We start from the raw sequence: 17,411 nt of genomic DNA, 5'->3' as shown, positions 1-17,411 counted from the left end.
AGGAGAAGGGGACAACAGAGGATGAGATGGCTGGATGGCATCACTGACTCGATGGACGTGAGTCTGAGTGAACTCCGGGAGTTGGTGATGGACAGGGAAGCCTGGCGTGCTGCGATTCATGGGGTCGCAAAGAGTCCGACACGACTGAGCGACTGTACTGAACTGAATGGAAGTTCATCACTAACTTATTTACGTTCGATTGAAGGATAGTATTGTTAACTCTAATTTTTATCCATAAAATGGAAATGATATTAATTGTGCCTCTCTCACAGGATTAAATAAAATACTGTACTTAAAACAACTAGAACAATGCCCAGCACATAGTAGTATACGTATTTGCAATGATGATGATAGTATAACTACAAATACTAATGTCAAATGTCAAAATGATGATACAATAAAATAAATCTGACTTTTACCGATGAGTATGACGAGTCCATTTTCCTACTTTCTGACTTCTGAGATTCTATGTATTCCTTTAGCTTCTTAATCTGGTCTTCCTTTTCTCTAAGCAGCTCTACTTTTGAACTTAGTTCATTCTAAAACATTTAAAGGAGAATGAAACAATTTAAATGGGTTTCAATTTTAAGGAATTAAAAAGAACTTACATTTAATAGTTTAAATCAGTAGATAGCAAAATTCAAAGAGTTGAGATTTTAAAAATATAATTCCCTCTATTTTCTGAAATCATATTTAATTACATAGATGTTTTACAGTTTGGGCTCCTTATCAACAGAAATATCAACATAAATGCTCACCTCAAGATCTTGATTATATACTTCTGCATGCTTAACTAAATTCTTTAAGTTGGAAATTTCATGAATTAGTTGCATCTGTAAGAGCATGTGAACAGGCAACAGAGCAAACCAACAGTTAATAAAGCAAAAAAAAAAAAAAAAAAGATAGCATTCATTCACCGCTCTAGAATCACCCAACACAGCAAGAAGGACTGGGAAAGCAACTGTTTAAGCTACTGCAACAAAGCACCTCGTTATTTAAAAAGAAACAAATAAAACCCCAAAATCTCCAGCCAAACAAAAAATCCCCAAACCCTACAAAACAAACAAATAAGAAAAAAGAAAAAAAGCCTAAGCATGACCCCAAAATAGCTACGTCATCTGTTAATAAAGCTATAATAACGTCAAAAGCAAATTAGCATTCACCATTTGTAGAAGACATAGTGGTAATCAAACTCTTAAAAAAAACATACTTTTTAATAGATTTTTGTTTTGGGTTAGGTCAGAAACGTATTTATTTTATAAGGTTTTTCTCTCTTTTGATAAATTATCCACCTAGCTTTATACTGGCATACTTTTAATGAGTTGTGACTTGAAATTTAGTTTTGGATTACGACAGTTTTAAGTGGTACCTTTATAATATTTTACTGTTCACCAAAGCTACAGAGATATGTATGGGATTATGAAATATTACCTTGTTCGTTTATTCTACTGGAAATACTGGAAAGACGGTGTTACTGCTTTATATTGTTCAACTGTCTAAAAGTATAAAGATTACTTAAAGATATGAGAATTTCTTTTGAAGTTTCTTTTTTATTGAAATATCTGCAGCATTAAATATTTAAGTACCAGAAACTTTAGTGTTCAAAACAAGTAAACTATAACAAAGATAAGTGTATTACCTCTTAGAGTTCCTTAATCTTCATAATCAGATGAGTCATTAGTGAGTAAAAGCAACTTCTAGTCAAATATAAGGGGCTTACAAAAATAGCATCTCATTTAAATAAAATTTTCTGGATGAATAACTCAGTCCTATCTAGTTTTAGATTTCAGACTACGGCTAGTTTGACATTTTTCTATTTTAGGTCAGCATTATTCAGTAGAAATATAATATGAGCCAAATTTATAATTAAAAATTTTCTAGTAGCCACTATTAAAAGTACAAAGAAATAGGTAGAATTAATTTTAATATAATTAGCCATGCCGTGCTCATGCTCAGTCGTGTCTGACTCTTTGCGACCCTTTGGACTGTGGCCTGCGAGGCTCCTCTGTCCATGGGATTTTCTAGGCAAGGATATTGGAGTGGGTTGCCATTTCCTCCTCCAGGGGATCTTCCCAACACAAGGATTGGACCCAGGTCTCCTGTGTCTCCTGCACTGCAGGCAGATGCTTTATCCACCAAGCCATTGGGGAAGCCCCTTAATATAATTTAATCTAATAAATATAACTATTTTACTTCATGTAATCAGTATTAAATTCATGTAACCTTTCATCTTTTTTTCATACTTAGGTCAGTAGAGACTGGTCCCATTTCGAGTGCTCAGCTGGCACATGTGATTAGTGGCAAGCCCATTGTTCAGCAAAGTTTTAATCTGTATTGTTACAATTTAAATTGGCTGGCTCTTTTACCTTTTCTTCTCTAACTTTTGAGCAAGGAAACCACATTTGACAGAAATGAAGAACTAAATAATTAACTTTAAGTTTTGAAAATATTTAGGAGGAAAAATTCCTTTACTTCTCATTTGAAATTGCTCTTCATTTTAAGTACTGGTTCAGATAAACAGAAAAAGATTAAGTAACTTTTGTAAAGAGATTAGTGTATTCTTCCAATGATGTATTGTTTAAAATGCAGAGAGTAGAGAATGCATATGATATGGTCAAAGTTAATCCACTGCTACATAAAAAATGTTGCATATTTCAGCTGTAATTTTTAGCAGGTGAAATGAAACATTTAATTAACATAAATATCTCTAAGTTGTGAAAATTATAAAATTAAATCAGGTAGAGAAATGAAATTTCTCTTGTTCCCTGATCATGGTAATACTTGACCTTGTTTATTCCTTTCTCTAAAATTACTATTTAAATATCTTTACTACTGTATCTTTACTTGAAAATTACCCACAGCTTTAGTGATTTTTGACAAAACCCTTAGAAGCCCGGACAATGGTCACGTGTCCTAAGGCTGTAATTTGACTTTTACTCCTTTTTGGCTAAACTTTCCCCCAAAATGTAGGTTTTAGAAAATACTGCATTGCTTACAATGAACAGACTTTCATTTTTAGTTTAATATGGAATGGATATTGTAAAACTGTCTTTGAACAGATTAAGTTTGTATTACTTAAACTTTTAGGTTACTTCACAGAACCTAGAATTTCAAAGTGTCTCCAAGTGAAAATGAAGAGAATAGGATTATTTACCCCTTTCATAGTAAAAAGGAAAAAAAAATCAAGATGTGAGACTGTGTTATTTTTGTAATCTTTCTGTACGTGATTCAATTCGGTGAATTTGTTCACTTTTAGTGATTAATGGAATATATTTATTTAATGTAAGAAAAATTAGAGACATTATTGCTATACTTTGGGTATAAAATTGCCCAAAGTTAATTTTATACCATTTTATTTATAAGATACATATAAAAAATTAGGTAAGATTTTGGCATTAGAAGGGGACTTGAAAAGCTCCCAATTTAACTGCAAGAAGGAAGATACACAGAAAAGTAAGCCCTGAGAGATTTGATGACTTCCTCAAAGCCGTGCCCACAATTCATGCCAGGCTCAAATTGGTGGTGAGCTAATAAATAGCAAAACCAGAGCTTCATTCCAGCCAGTCTGCTCCAGAGACCGTGTTCTTAAACACGATACCAGAACTTCCCTCTCAATAAAGCTCAGATTACACGTTGAACTCCACTCTTCTTTTCGTGATGTTTTACATTTTGTGAATTCACAAATTTTAAAACAAGTTCAATGGAACTCTGTGGAGAACTTACAGATTTTTGCCTCTCACACTATACCTATGAAATATAGAAGTAAATATACTACAGTTTGTAGGCAGAACTTGTGGCACAGAATTCTTTTTTCCTTAAGAAAGAAAAACAGGTAAGAAACTATGAAACTGAGAAAAAAGAACTGTGTCCCTCTGGGCTCTCCACACAGAAATCTGAGAAGCAGCTACAAACTAACTCATATATTTTACCTACACCAAAACACTGACTCATTTTTAAGGGGATTCATGGATCATGTTGGGCTTCTCTTGTGGCTCAGCTGGTACAGAACCCACCTGCAATGCGGGAGACCTGAGTTCGATCCCAGGGTTAGGAAGATCTGCTGGAGAAGGGAAAGGTTACCCACTCTAGTATTCTGGCCTGGAGAACTGCATGGACTATACAGTCCATGGGGTTGCAAAGAGGCGGACATGACTGAGAGACTTGCACTTCACTAAAGGATCATGTCCCAGGTCTGATAGTAGCTGTGGATTCTTACTCTAGAAAACTGAATATGGACTTCAAAATTCCATAAAATAATTTCAAAATGTTTATGAACTCTAGGTTAAGGACTCTACACTAAGAAATCTCTTGAATCTTTTGGACAGTTTCCAAATCCCAAAGTCTGATGGCTTCTGCATTAGCTTAACATGTAGCCTAATACTACACACAGTTATTTAGGTATATACTTTCTAAAAAAACAAAATTCATTAATAGAAAGTATCTATATATAAAACATTCATCTGGATATTAAAATTCATGTTGGTCTCAGAAGGAAATGGCTATAGTCTAGGCAGCACTTCTCATATGCTCAACAAATTAAATACTTTAATATACAAATTATAAGGAAATAATTTCTTCAAGACAAATCCATCAATAGGCAGATTCACCAAACCTTCCTAAAGATGTTCTTAATTTCTTCTTGTGCATAAGCACAAGAGAAACAAATATGATTTAACTATTTTTAAAATAATATAAATAAATTATTTCTTAAATTCCCTAAATTGTGTATATATGTGGAAAACAGGTACATCTTCAATATCTCAAGTTTAGAAATAAATATTTTTAAGAGAACACTTCCTTTAAACTTGTGTTTTTAGTTTAGTTTCACATTTCCACACTCTTTACCTCTTGATCTTTCTCTGCTTTTCTTTCTAGAGCTTCAAATTCATCCAAATCATTCTTTTCTTTTAATTTCAATTCCATTTCTTCATTTTCTCTTCTTAAATGTTCATAGTCTAGTACGAGGTTATCATAGTTAGCACGAAGTGAATTCAATTCACTTTCTAAGTTTTCCTATTGTAAACAAAACCAAAATTTCAAGTTAGAAGTCTAATCATATATTCTTTGTTTTCTTAACTAAAATTTAGATTAATCAAATAATTAATTTAACTTTGAATCATTTGGTGGTTCAGGCCATTTTCTTCTTCAATATCTTTTTAACAGTCCAGCTTGATACAGAGTAAGATAAAGGGTCTGCAATTTTGGTAAACTAACTCAGAATAGAAGAAGACTATTTTGAAAAGGTTAGGATGAAAAAAAAAAAAGGATCATATAAACCAATGCTCTTCCTGTTCCTGACTGGAAAAGTCGAGTCAAAAGTAGGAGGTAGGGCTCATAAAATGGAATACAGGTCTTTAAACTCGTTAGTTATAAAGCTGATAATTTAACTGTCCATTTGTCTGACTACTATTTTATTTCTCAGGTATCTCTGAATTTAAGAAGTGAAACAGATTATTGATCTTTAAAACTCTAGTGGCTGCTAGGTTTTCCTATATTCAAAAGGGGTCTGTTTCTGCTTTCTACACTGTTTGAGAGTCAAACCATGAGTTAAAAACAAAACTAACATCAAGGATTTTCAAAAAACACTGAACTTCTAGGGTATGTTTTAGGGACATACAAACACTTTGTCTAAATACTTAACTAATTAAAACTAGTTGCAATGATCAGCTAATGGTCATAATAATTCCCAAGAATTACTGCAATTTTCCTCCAAAGTGAAAATAAAATTGTCTTTAATAAATGCATTTGTAAAACTATACTTCTTTGAACATTAAGAGCCTAGAAAGTAAATATATAATTTAACTTACTATAGTATTGTTTATACTATTTATTTCTTAAACTCTTGATAAGACAATAGACACTTACTTTTAATTTTCAGTATTATCTGGCAATCTTACCATTCCCTAACATGTATCATTCTTCTAATACACAGCTGAGAATTTTGACACTAAAAGTCAACCCTTTTTATCCCTAGGGGATTGTCACTAAGTCACTTGCATCTGACTCTTTGCGACGCTATGGACCATAGCCCACCAGAGTCCTCTGTCCCTGGGATTCTCCAGGCAAGAATACTGGAGTGGGTTGCCAGGGGATCTTCCCAACCCAGGGAATTGAACCTGCATCTCTTAAGTATTCTGCATTGGTAGGTGAGTTCTTTACCACTGGGCTTCCCTTGTGGCTCAGCTGGTAAAGAATCCGCCTGCAATGTGGGAGACCTGGGTTCGATCCCTGGGTTGGGAAGATTCCCTGGAGAAGGGAAAGACTATCCATTCCAGTATTCTGACCTGGAGAATTCCATGGGCTGTATAGTTTATGGGGTTGCAAAGAATTGGGATAGGACTGAGCAACTTTAACTTTCACCTTACCATTAGCACCACCCAGGAAGCCCTAAATGAAACTAAAACTGTTACTGAAATTAATTGAAAGCTAGAAATGTGTTACAACAACAATAAACACCAATAACAAATGAGTTTTAAAAAGAGTAAAAGCATAATGCTCTGTAAAATACACTTAAATTACCTGACTCAGTAGCTTTGTTGCTGGATTCCATTCTATCTCAGTCAATGTATCAAGAGTGTTACTGAAAATATCAGACTCTGAACAGAGAGCTATAATTATAGAGAAAAGAAATTTATCCATAAATATGTTATTAAGCTTCTTAAAACTCAAAGATTAAAAAAATTCTCATTAGAGGTAATAAACTCAAACTAATATGTACTTACTATATGAATGAGAAGAATACATTAAAAACAGATGTGAACATTTGTATTATTGTGTGAATTAAGATCACTGGTTAGAATAAGTGATAAAATACACGGATCCTTAGTACAGTATAGGTAAAAAGGACAAATTCTAAATTTGAGATTTGATTATTTTAAGTGGATTTAAAAATGCCCCTAAGAGAAATAATAGCATATGAAGCAACTGACAAAGAATTAATCTCAAAAATATACAAGCAGCTCATGCAGCTCAATTCCAGAAAAATAAACGACCCAATAAAAAAATAGGCCAAAGACCTAAACAGACATTTCTCCAAAGAAGACATACAGATAGCTAACAAACACATGAGAAGATGCTCAACATCACTCATTATCAGAGAAACGCAAATCAAAGCCACAATGAGGTATCATTTCACGCCAGTCAGAATGACTGCTATCAAAAAGTCTACAAACAATAAATGCTGGAGAGGATGTGGAGAAAAGGGAACCCTCTTACACGTTGGTGGGAATGCAAACTAGTACAGCCACTATGGAGAACCGTGTGGAGATTCCTTAACAACTGGAAATAGAACTGCCATACGACCCAGCAATCCCACTGCTGGGCATACACACCGAGGAAACCAGAGTTGAAAGAGACATGTGTACCCTAGTGTTCATCGCAGCACTGTTTACAATAGCCAGGACATGGAAGCAACCTAGACGTCCATCAGTAGACGAATGGATAAGAAAGCTGTGGTATATACACACAATGGAATATTACACAGCCATTAAAAAGAATGAGGTGGATGAAACTAGAGCCTATTATACAGAGTGAAGTAAGTCAGAAAGAAAAACACCAATATAGTATACTAACGCATATATATGGAATTTAGAAAGATGGTAACGATGACCCTATATGTGAGACAGCAAGAGACACAGATGTAAAGAACAGACTTTTGGACTCTGTGGGAGATGGCGAGGGTGGAATGATTTGAGAGAACAGCATTGAAACAAGTATATTATCATATATGAAATAGATCGATAGTCCAGGTTCGATGAATGAGACAGGGTGCTCAGGGCTGGTGCACTGGGATGACCCTGAGGGATGGGATGGGGAGGGAGGTGGGAGGGGGTTCAGGATGGGGAACACATTTACACCCATGGCTGATTCATGTGAATGTACGGCAAAAACCACTACAATATTGTAAAGTAATTAGTCTCCAATTCAAATAAATTAATTAAAAAAAAATAAAGTCAGCACAGCAAAAAAAAAATAAATAAAATGCCCCTAAAAATACTTATAACTAAGTTGGGGACAATTCTGAAACAGATTTCTGTTGTAAACACAGGAATTCTTTCAAGATGAGTAGTTTAAGGCTGACATTATGTGGATACTAATTTAACTGGATAATTATTATAACAAAAATGTGTGCTTCAACTACAATGCATCATCATTCTTAAGAGATGTGGAAATAATAGAAAACTTCATGAACGTTCACTTTTTAAAAATCACTTAACTTTCTCATTATCTCCATTGTAATTACACTTAAAATATTAATACATACATTTTATTTAAATGTGTTTATCACATTACTGAGTTATAAATAAAGTCCTGCTTTAGGGAGGGCACATATGTACACTGATGGCTGATTATGTTGAGGTTTAACAGAAAACAACAAAATTCTGTAAAACAATTATCCTTCAATTAAAAAATAAAGTTAAAAAAAAGTCCCTCTTTATAGGGATGCTTTTATAAATGAAAGTAATTGGAAAAGTACTCACATTCATCAATTTCTCCTAAACTTACAGTAGCCTTATGTGTTCTTGTTGTTACATTCACTGCCATATTAAATTCATTTACGTAGTTTGAGTCCTTCATTTTGTTAATTTTCCCCGCGCACCAAGTGACTCTTCGTTTTTTTTTAGCCTAAAAAGAAAGAAATCAAAATTACCTCACATAGATTGGGGCTATCATATACTGTAAAACAAAGGAACTAGTTTCCATTTTAAAAAACCATTGCCTTGGTGGAATTTTTACTAAGTTGAGTTTAGTATCTTAATAGTTTAAGGATATCCTGAGATAAGAAAATATACTCAAGCTTTTCAGATCAGTGTTTAACCCCTGAAAACTTTGATGAAACCATCATTTACACTATATGTTTTATTTGAAGGTTTACTTATAAGCTTTTCTGGAACATAACTGAAAGGAATTGGTTGACATACAACTCTTCAAGTACTCTGGTGTTACAAGGAAGGGACAGCTGCTGCTGCTACCCCATGGCTATCAACAGCACTTTGATAGTTGCTGTAGTTAACAACCCAGTTCCGTTCCCTCAGTTATCTGGTCATCTGTCACCTTCCCTAGCGCCTTCCTCTTGGCTTTACAAATGCTCAAGCCTATTTATTTGCTTTTGATTTTTTAAAGAAACACACTTGCCTCCTCACTTCTCTCTAGCTACCATTTTCTTTTAGTTTATACACTATCTTCTTCCTCATCATTTATCTACTTCTTCTTTGTCTCTTCAGGATCATTTCTGTCTATTGCACTGCATCTCAAGATTAACTGCTGTTCCCAGAATACACTGCTCGCTTTCATGCCTCTACACACACTACCTTTAGGTTTGAGACAGCCAGCCCTTTCCACAGCCTGCTCTGCAAAACCCAGCTGTACATAAATATTTTACTCCAATGACCTTCAGCTCAACACCATGCGCTATACTATTTCAAACTCTGAGTACTATGAACTGTGTCTCCAACCATCTTCTGATATCTCAGCAGAAAAGTTAAACCTATTTCACAAAGACAATATAAGCCTAAACTTACAAAAGCATTCCTTCTTCTGTCCTTGTTGAAATGAACAGATGTTTCTCCTTCTAAGGCCAGACTCTTCAACTATATTCAAGATCCCATCCCTTTGGGTATCTCTACCCACAGGAAGGTGGCTTTAATTACCAACGCATAACTCAAACTGCTTTTGCAAATAAACTTTTCATTTCTAAATCTGAAGCATCTTTGTCTTCAGCATCTGTAAGCAGATGTAAGCAGAACATGACACTGCTTACCACATTCACCTGATTTCCTTTCAATTCTAGAGCTCAACATGGGCTCCTTTAGAGATTCTTTTATTCTGCTTTTGACTAAAAATTGTTGTTTCTTGGGGTTCTGTGTTTGACCCTCTGTTCTTTCCATTCTCAACATGCTCCAAGGGCAAGCTCATCCATTCCCAGGACTTTAAATTGGATCAGCTGTAGTTAATACCCAAACTAACATCTCCATCTCAGACCTTTCACATTTCCAACTGCCTGATCTCTTAAAATGGAGATGTCCTGAATCAAACATTGAGTAGCTCCACTACTCTTCATTCAGTGAATACACACACTACCAACTGCCCAGAAAGCCTACTAATGCTTGCAAGTCATTCAGGATGCCTCCTTCTCTCTTTCCTTGCCCCTGCATTCCAACAACCACAAAGTCCAGTTGAGTCTGCCTCCCAAATGGCTCTCCAGTTTATCCAATTTCTTCCATCTTCAGCACCACAATCCTTGTAGAGGCCAAATCAATCTGATGCACATAGCAATCACACCTTTCCAAAATGCAATTGCAATTACGTTCTATATAAGGCTTTTCCTTGTATTTAGCAAAATGCAAAGTTCAAATCCCTTAATGTGGTTTACAATGCCCATGCCACCAGAAAGTCTAATATATTGTTGTCCCACAACTTCAAGCTTTTGCATATGTGTTTTTCTGAAATACTATTCCCTATACCTTCCACTGGGCTATTTTCTACTCATCACCCAGTCAAGAAACAGATCTTGAGTGTCTCTATACTTAGTGTGGTGATCTGTACATGATACCTATTAATAATACATATATTTTAAAAACATATTTATTTCTGGTTATGTAGGGTCTTTGTTGGTGCGCAAGCTTTCCTTTAATTGCAGTGAGTGGGCCTCTCATTGCAGTGACTTCTGTTGTTGTGGAGCATGGGCTCGAAGTGGGCTTCAGTAGTTGTAGCTCCTGGGCTCTAGAGCACAAGCTCAATAGCTGTGGAGCACAGGCTTTGTTGCTCCGCATTTGGGGTCTTCCCAGAATAGGGATCAAAACTGTCTCCTATGTTGGCAGGTGGATTCTTTACTACTGGAGCCACCAGGAAAGCCCAGTAATAATCTTAGCAGTATACATTTAATGAGGATTTCTGAGTGTAAAGTATAGTGTTATGCACATACTGTATGTTACTTCACTTAATTCTCACAACAATCCTATGAAGTAGGGATCAACCTATTATATCACAGATAAGGAAACTGTGGCAAAGTATATTTGAGAAATTGTCTAAGGTGAGGTGTTAGGAATTGACAGAACTGGGATTCATACCCAGGGAGTTGAAATCCAAAGGCTATCTTCTTAAATAAAAAAAATCTGTCAGATAAATAAAACCCTATTAAAAACAAAAAACATACAAATCGGAAGTTAGAATTTTGATTACTATGCTGATCTATAGTCTAGATCAATTTCTTGATATTAACATTCTTGTTTCTTTAAACAGAAAATATTCCAATATACTTCAGACACCCATGGTTTCCAATCAGCTAATGAATTATATAAGAATTTCTTAAGAAACCTATTGCAAACAGATTCCTTTGCTGTACTGTAGACTGAAAACCACAAAAGACTTCAAATAGCCAAAACAGTCTTGAGAAAGAAGGGCAAAGCTGGAGGCATCATGCTTCCTGATTTCAAACTACAGTGCTATAGCAATCAAAACAATATGTATGACAGTGCCACAAAAACAGACGCATAAAAACAATGGACTGGAAGCCCAGAAATAAACCCTCACATGTATGATCAATTAATTTACAACAAAGGAACCAGGAAGATAAAATAGGGAAAGGACAGTCTGCTCAGTAAGTGATGCTGGGAAAACTGGACAGCCATATGTAAAAGAATGAAACTGGACCACTATCTTACTTACACGTAAGTAAGAAACATTTACACTGGACCGCTATACTTACATGTATATAATATATGATTTTCTCATATATAAAAATCAATTGAAACTGATTAAAGACTTGAATGTTAACACCTGAAACCATAAAACTCCTAGAAGAAAACTTAAGTAGTAAGCTTGAATCCTTGAATTAGTACTTCTACATCAGGGGATCGGTAATTTTAACGAACTTCAAATATACAACAGGTTCTTGGTTTCTGGAATATAATGTAGTGAAAGATGATAAATGAATAATTATGTAATAAATATATAGGAATGTCCAGTTCTATTCTCTGTATACCAAGTTTAAGCTGTCATCTTTTAAATTTTACCTTTAATTCTTGCTGCGATGAGAGGGAAGAAGATGTCACTAGCATCCGTGTTAGGTTTTGGATTTTCTCAATCTGGACTTTTTGAAGTAGATCTTTTTCTTCCAAGAGCTGGGCCAGTTGGTCTTTTTCCATTGCCTGGGCTCGAGTCTCTAAAGAAACCTATAGAATGTAATAATGGATTATGTTAATAATAAATATAGCTATATTTTAAAACCTTGAAAGTAGCTTAAAAGAACAGAATAGAAATTTGTATGTGAACTAAGAGAATTTTAACTATATTGAAATAAAACATACTCTATGTGCAGAACTCTAATACACAGTTACCATAATCAGTAATTTCTCAAACTAAAAATAAAGTAAAATAACCATTTCTTCTCATGTCATTATTCTAAATGCTGTGTGTAAAATTATTACAATGCAGCTAAGGCAATTCTATTAACTGCTTAAAATATATAAATAGAAGGCAGAGAGATCATAAAAGCAGAGACTTGAATACCTACAGCAAAGAAGAGATGTTTTCATAAGATTACCATTTATTATTTTAGATCACTCCTAAAAATATCACCAGAATGCAAGATTTACACAAAATCGAGGGCCATAATAGTCAAAACAAACAAATTACAATTATAAGTGATTATCCTATTTTATTGAATTCCTGTACTGGGTTTGGAAAGAAAAGTTCAAGATAATGTGAAACTCTGGAAAGTAGTTTTAGGTAACTATACATGGCCTCTCTCTTTTTTAACCTAATTTCCTATGTATTTGTGATAATTTTTTACAAAAACTCTGTCAACTTGGCCCATTTGAAAACATCAAATTTTGCCCTTTGAAAATGAAAAACAAAACCTAAAATAATTTCAGGAAACCAAGTCTTTTAGTTTATAGTATATTAAACTAAATTTTGTATGAATTGATTTCTTCTTATTTGAAAATTGTTTTAAACTTTCAGTTTATAAGCTCAGTTATTGATGGCTTCAGAATCTCTGGGCATTTAGGCAGATCTCAATTCTAAATCTGTCTCTTCTCTTTACTGAAATACATGGTTCATACATACCTCCTCTAACTGCTTTTTAAGATCCATTATTTCTTTCCTATATCTTTTCAGGAGAGCTTCATCACTTGATACCTCGTTAACATAAGGTGTATTCTTCATATATTTGGCAGTGCTGGCAAACTGGGAAAAAATGCAGAAGTGTTATGCACTCAACATACACACAAATTAATAATATTTGGTTTTCTTGTAATTAAGATTTGTAAAAAAAAAAAAAAAAAAAAAAAAAAAATCAGTACTCTTCCCTTCCCAGGTAGTTTAATACTTCTGATACAGAGAGCATTCTATGTCTCCATAACAAGGCCAGTAGTGCTCCCATCAAAAGCCCTTCTCCTTCCTTTGAACTCTATCCTACTTAACTAGCCACTTAAGCATTAATCCAAGGCAATCACGTTGGAAGAAAGGTCTTGTCTTCCCTATAAGACTATCAATTCTGTGAAGCCCATGACTCTATTTTCTATCTTTTTTCTCTGACAGTACCTAGATCTAGAACTCAGTAGCTATTTAAACCAATGTTTCTTAGAGTGTATCAGAAGTAACTTTAAGTGGGTACATGAAGTTGTCCATTATATATGACACTGAATCCTTCATTGAGACAGCTATTCTACTGACAATTCAGTTCTCCCACCCTAACCCTCCTCCTTTTTTTCTTTAAACATAAAATGCAGGACCTAGGCTCAGTGCAAAGACAGGCAACAATTGGCTGGCAGGAGTTTTGGAAGTTTTTTTGTTGTTGTTATAAACACATATAAATGTTTTTTGAGTCACCTTCTATTTGTTCTAAGTGCTATTAGTTCTTCATTTATGGAACTGATATAAAGTTTCCTTTCATAAGTGAGTTTGTAAAAATAAAAAATCAAGTCAATTTCAGTAAAATAGTGTTGAATGTGGCAGAAATTGTGGAGGTGGGATAATGGATTTTGGATTTTGTGATTTTGGAAAAACATATCAATCTTATTTTATCAGGTATGTTATGTCAATTAAAAGACCTATACCTATTTTTAGTAGGTAATTTTTCCTTCTTAAAGATGATATCCCCTCATATTAATTTGAGATAAAAATCAAACTCACCTGGAGAGTACTAAGTGTTTCATCAAAAGACACTGGAGTAATTGTGCAGATGATACGTGTTTTTGCATTTCCTCCCAAGGAATTCTGGAGAATTCGTGTTAATTTGCTATCTCGATAATTTATGAAACCACTTAAAGAGAAATGAATTTGGGAAGAAAAAGAGAAAGTTTTTATATAACAAAATTGGTTGGTTTTTAATGGAGAACCTTAAAATAGCTATAGTTATAAAATTAGTTCTTTACAGGTTATATGGGGTAGATTGAAACTGTTAACTAAAAAAATATTTAAAATACAGAAAGTAAATTTAATAGAACACAATCATATGTATAAGAAGCCACAAATGCTCACAGTCATGAGAGCTTTTGAATATATGAAAGAAATAGGTACATATATTTTGAGTGTCACTAAGGGATTCCCACATGGCACAGTGGTAAAGAATTTGCCTTTTCCAATGCAGAAGACTCAAGAGACGTGGGTCAATCCCTGGGTCAGGAAGATTCCTTGGAGTAGGAAATGGCAAACCACTCGTGTTCTTGCCTGAAAAATGCCATGGACAGGGGAGCCTGGTGGGTTACAGGATATGGGGTTGCAAAGAGTAGGACATGACTGAGCAACCACACACAAAACTATTAAAATTTTCAACCTAATTTAAACATAAGTATTAACAGACAAATGTACAGTGGGGTACACTTACCCAACTTGTCCATCGCTAAGTTTCTTGATCACTTGTCCCAAAATAAATAAACTTCGATTTATATTACAGCCTTCCTTGAGTCGCAAACCTGTATTTATTACACAAATATAAATACTAATATTGAGCTTTGTATTGGATGATGAACTTATTTATCAGCAAATTATGAGAGAAAGTAGAAATTAAAGGGACAGATGTTGAAGTCTCTATTTTGGACTAAATCTGAGTCTACCTTTAATATCACCAATGGAGGTGCTCTCTCCCTACCCTCCCACCTATTAGATGAATCAGAAAGGTTACCATCTGAGAGAAACAGCACAACAAAAAAGATGAAAAAAAAAAAGAACAAGAGGGAGGAAAAGTCCGTTTCCTAAAAGATTCCCTCTAATTACTCCTTTTGAATCTAGTTTTTTTAAAACTTCAAATACAGACAACTACAGACTTAAAACCAAATTTGTTCCTATATGGACTCACAAACCCAAAATCTTTAATTTTAAAACTAAATATGCACACATGATTCTAACATTAAAAAAAGAACAAGTACTCTGAAAAAGCTCTATTCCAGTTTTATGCCCCTACCAGGACAGATTTCCTATCCCCTCTTACCAGGAAACCATGTTTATTATTTATTCTTCTGGAGATTTTTAGAAATACAAGTTCATATACACTCATTTCTCTAATTTTCAGACAAATAGTAGCATACTACATATACTATTTTGTCCTTTGCTTTTTTTCACTTGCATCAGATTAGTAAACACTGGTCTTTTTCATTCTTTTTCATAACAGAATTTCACTGTATGGACGTATCAGAAATTACTTACCCAGAACCCTGTTGAGGGATATGTAGGATTCCAATCTACTATGTACACACAAAATAATGCATCAAATAACTCTGAATAGCTGTTATTTCACAGGGGCATTATTTAGCTGCTGCCATAATACTGTTATTTAATAAGCCAACTTGAAACAACAGTATGTACTTCCTGTTCATAGGTCTGATTTGGTGGAGATGGGCCATGCTCAGCTGGGTAACTTTATGTCAAGCTGCAGGAAATTAACACGAGGGAGGCTTGACATCTTTATGATTTTGCACCTTTCCATCTAAGTGTGCGTTTCCATTTGTTTATGTATTAATATTTGGTTATGTCCTTTAGGTCTGTTTTTGAAGTTTTATTTTTTTGGCTCTGTGCAATTTTTGTTGAGTTTCTTCTGAGGTATTACATCTTCTAACCTATTATTGTATATTGCATATTTTTGTACACTAAATATTGTAGCTGGTTGTCTTTAAGAATTATTAATGTCTGAATATTAATTGTGTACCCCATGACCTTTCTGAATTTTCTTACTAATTATGAAAATTTAGATGGTTTTCATGGTACTCTCATAAACTCTTCAGCTATACAATTCTAGAAACTGCATAGTTCTGGCTTTTTAAAAAATTGATGGTACAGTAGCCCAAGGACTTCCCTGGTGGCTCAGTCGGTAAAGAATTTGCCTTCAGTGTGAGACATGGGTTCAATCCCTGGCCCAGGGAAGACTCCCTGGAGAAGGAAATGGCAACCCACTCCAGTATTCCTGCCTGGAGAATTCCACGGACAGAGGAGTCTGGTGGGTCACATGGGGATGCACAGCCCATGGGGTTGCAAAAAGCTGGACACGACTCAGCAACTAACACACACACAGTATCCCAAATGAGATAATCAGTCAGATACAGAAGCTACTTTTTACACTGAGGACTTTTATCACAATATTATTATTATCCTTACTTTATTAGTTTCTAAAATGCACGGCAGCACTTTAAGTTTTCCTTACCTTCAGCACCTGTTTGAGCAGCCCGTTCACTGCCTGCAAGATCGACCAAATTCTGTAAGACAGATGGAAATAAACCTTTAGAAAGTATAACTGGAGATAAAATCCAAACCACTGAAAGAACATTTTAATCACACAGTTTACTTGAACACTCCACCTGTGACCTCATCTCTCACCCCACCGTTTAGGCCTTGCCTTGTCAAACCAATCCGGAACGTTTGTTCCTTCTTTGTAATGCAACGTATCTCCATAATGCCGCCAGAACAGGTTTTCTATTTCCTACACAAAGTTCAGAACCGTATCATGGTGAATGTGATTCTTTGCAATCTGGCACTTGTGTTGCTTCAGCCTTATATCTACTCATTACCTATGCCTAACTCAAGCGGAACTACTCACAACACCCTGAATACCTCACATACTTCTACACTTCCAAGTGCTACCCTATGCCATTCTCTGTTACCTCTAAAGTTCTTTATTCAGGATCCAAGGCAAATGTTACCTGCTCAGTGTAGCTTTGCTGATTTTATCCTTCCTCCTCCCATTCCTTGAATGAGCTGCTCTTTTAAACTGTGTACCCAGAGGTCATTTTCAGTTCAGTTCAGTTCAGTGGCTCAGTTTTGTCCAACTCTTTGCGACTCTATGAATCGCAGCACACCAGGCCTCCCTATCCATCACCAACTCCCGGAGTCCACTCAGACTCAGGTCCATCGAGCCGGTGATGCCATCCAGCCATCTCATCCTCCGTCGTCCCCTTGTCCTCCTGCCCCCAATCCCT

General features: G+C 35.0%; 1 protein-coding gene across 5 annotated transcripts in view; it reads right to left on the bottom strand.

Moving 5' to 3' along the window:
• Positions 1-17,411, bottom strand: part of CENPE (centromere protein E, 312kDa) — an 81,698-nt gene that overhangs the window by 49,848 nt on the left and 14,439 nt on the right. For 4 of the 5 annotated variants that reach the window (XM_010848267.1, XM_010848262.1, XM_010848263.1 and 1 more), the window contains exons 9-18: positions 16,640-16,691; positions 14,831-14,918; positions 14,137-14,266; positions 13,069-13,188; positions 12,015-12,173; positions 8,481-8,625; positions 6,520-6,608; positions 4,846-5,013; positions 759-833; positions 420-539 (exon numbers count right to left, since the gene is read on the bottom strand). In XM_010848267.1, the coding sequence (XP_010846569.1) occupies positions 420-539; positions 759-833; positions 4,846-5,013; positions 6,520-6,608; positions 8,481-8,625; positions 12,015-12,173; positions 13,069-13,188; positions 14,137-14,266; positions 14,831-14,918; positions 16,640-16,691 (1,146 nt within the window). The remainder of the gene's footprint in view (positions 1-419; positions 540-758; positions 834-4,845; positions 5,014-6,519; positions 6,609-8,480; positions 8,626-12,014; positions 12,174-13,068; positions 13,189-14,136; positions 14,267-14,830; positions 14,919-16,639; positions 16,692-17,411) is intronic. The other variant, XM_010848264.1, reaches the window with a different exon arrangement.

Source organism: Bison bison, unplaced genomic scaffold (genome assembly GCF_000754665.1).
Source record: "Bison bison bison isolate TAMUID 2011002044 unplaced genomic scaffold, Bison_UMD1.0 scf7180017864263, whole genome shotgun sequence".
In the NCBI taxonomy this organism is placed as follows: Eukaryota; Metazoa; Chordata; class Mammalia; order Artiodactyla; family Bovidae; genus Bison; species Bison bison.
The sequence above is the reverse complement of the archived record's forward strand: the minus strand, read 5'-3'. Positions and strand labels throughout refer to the sequence as shown.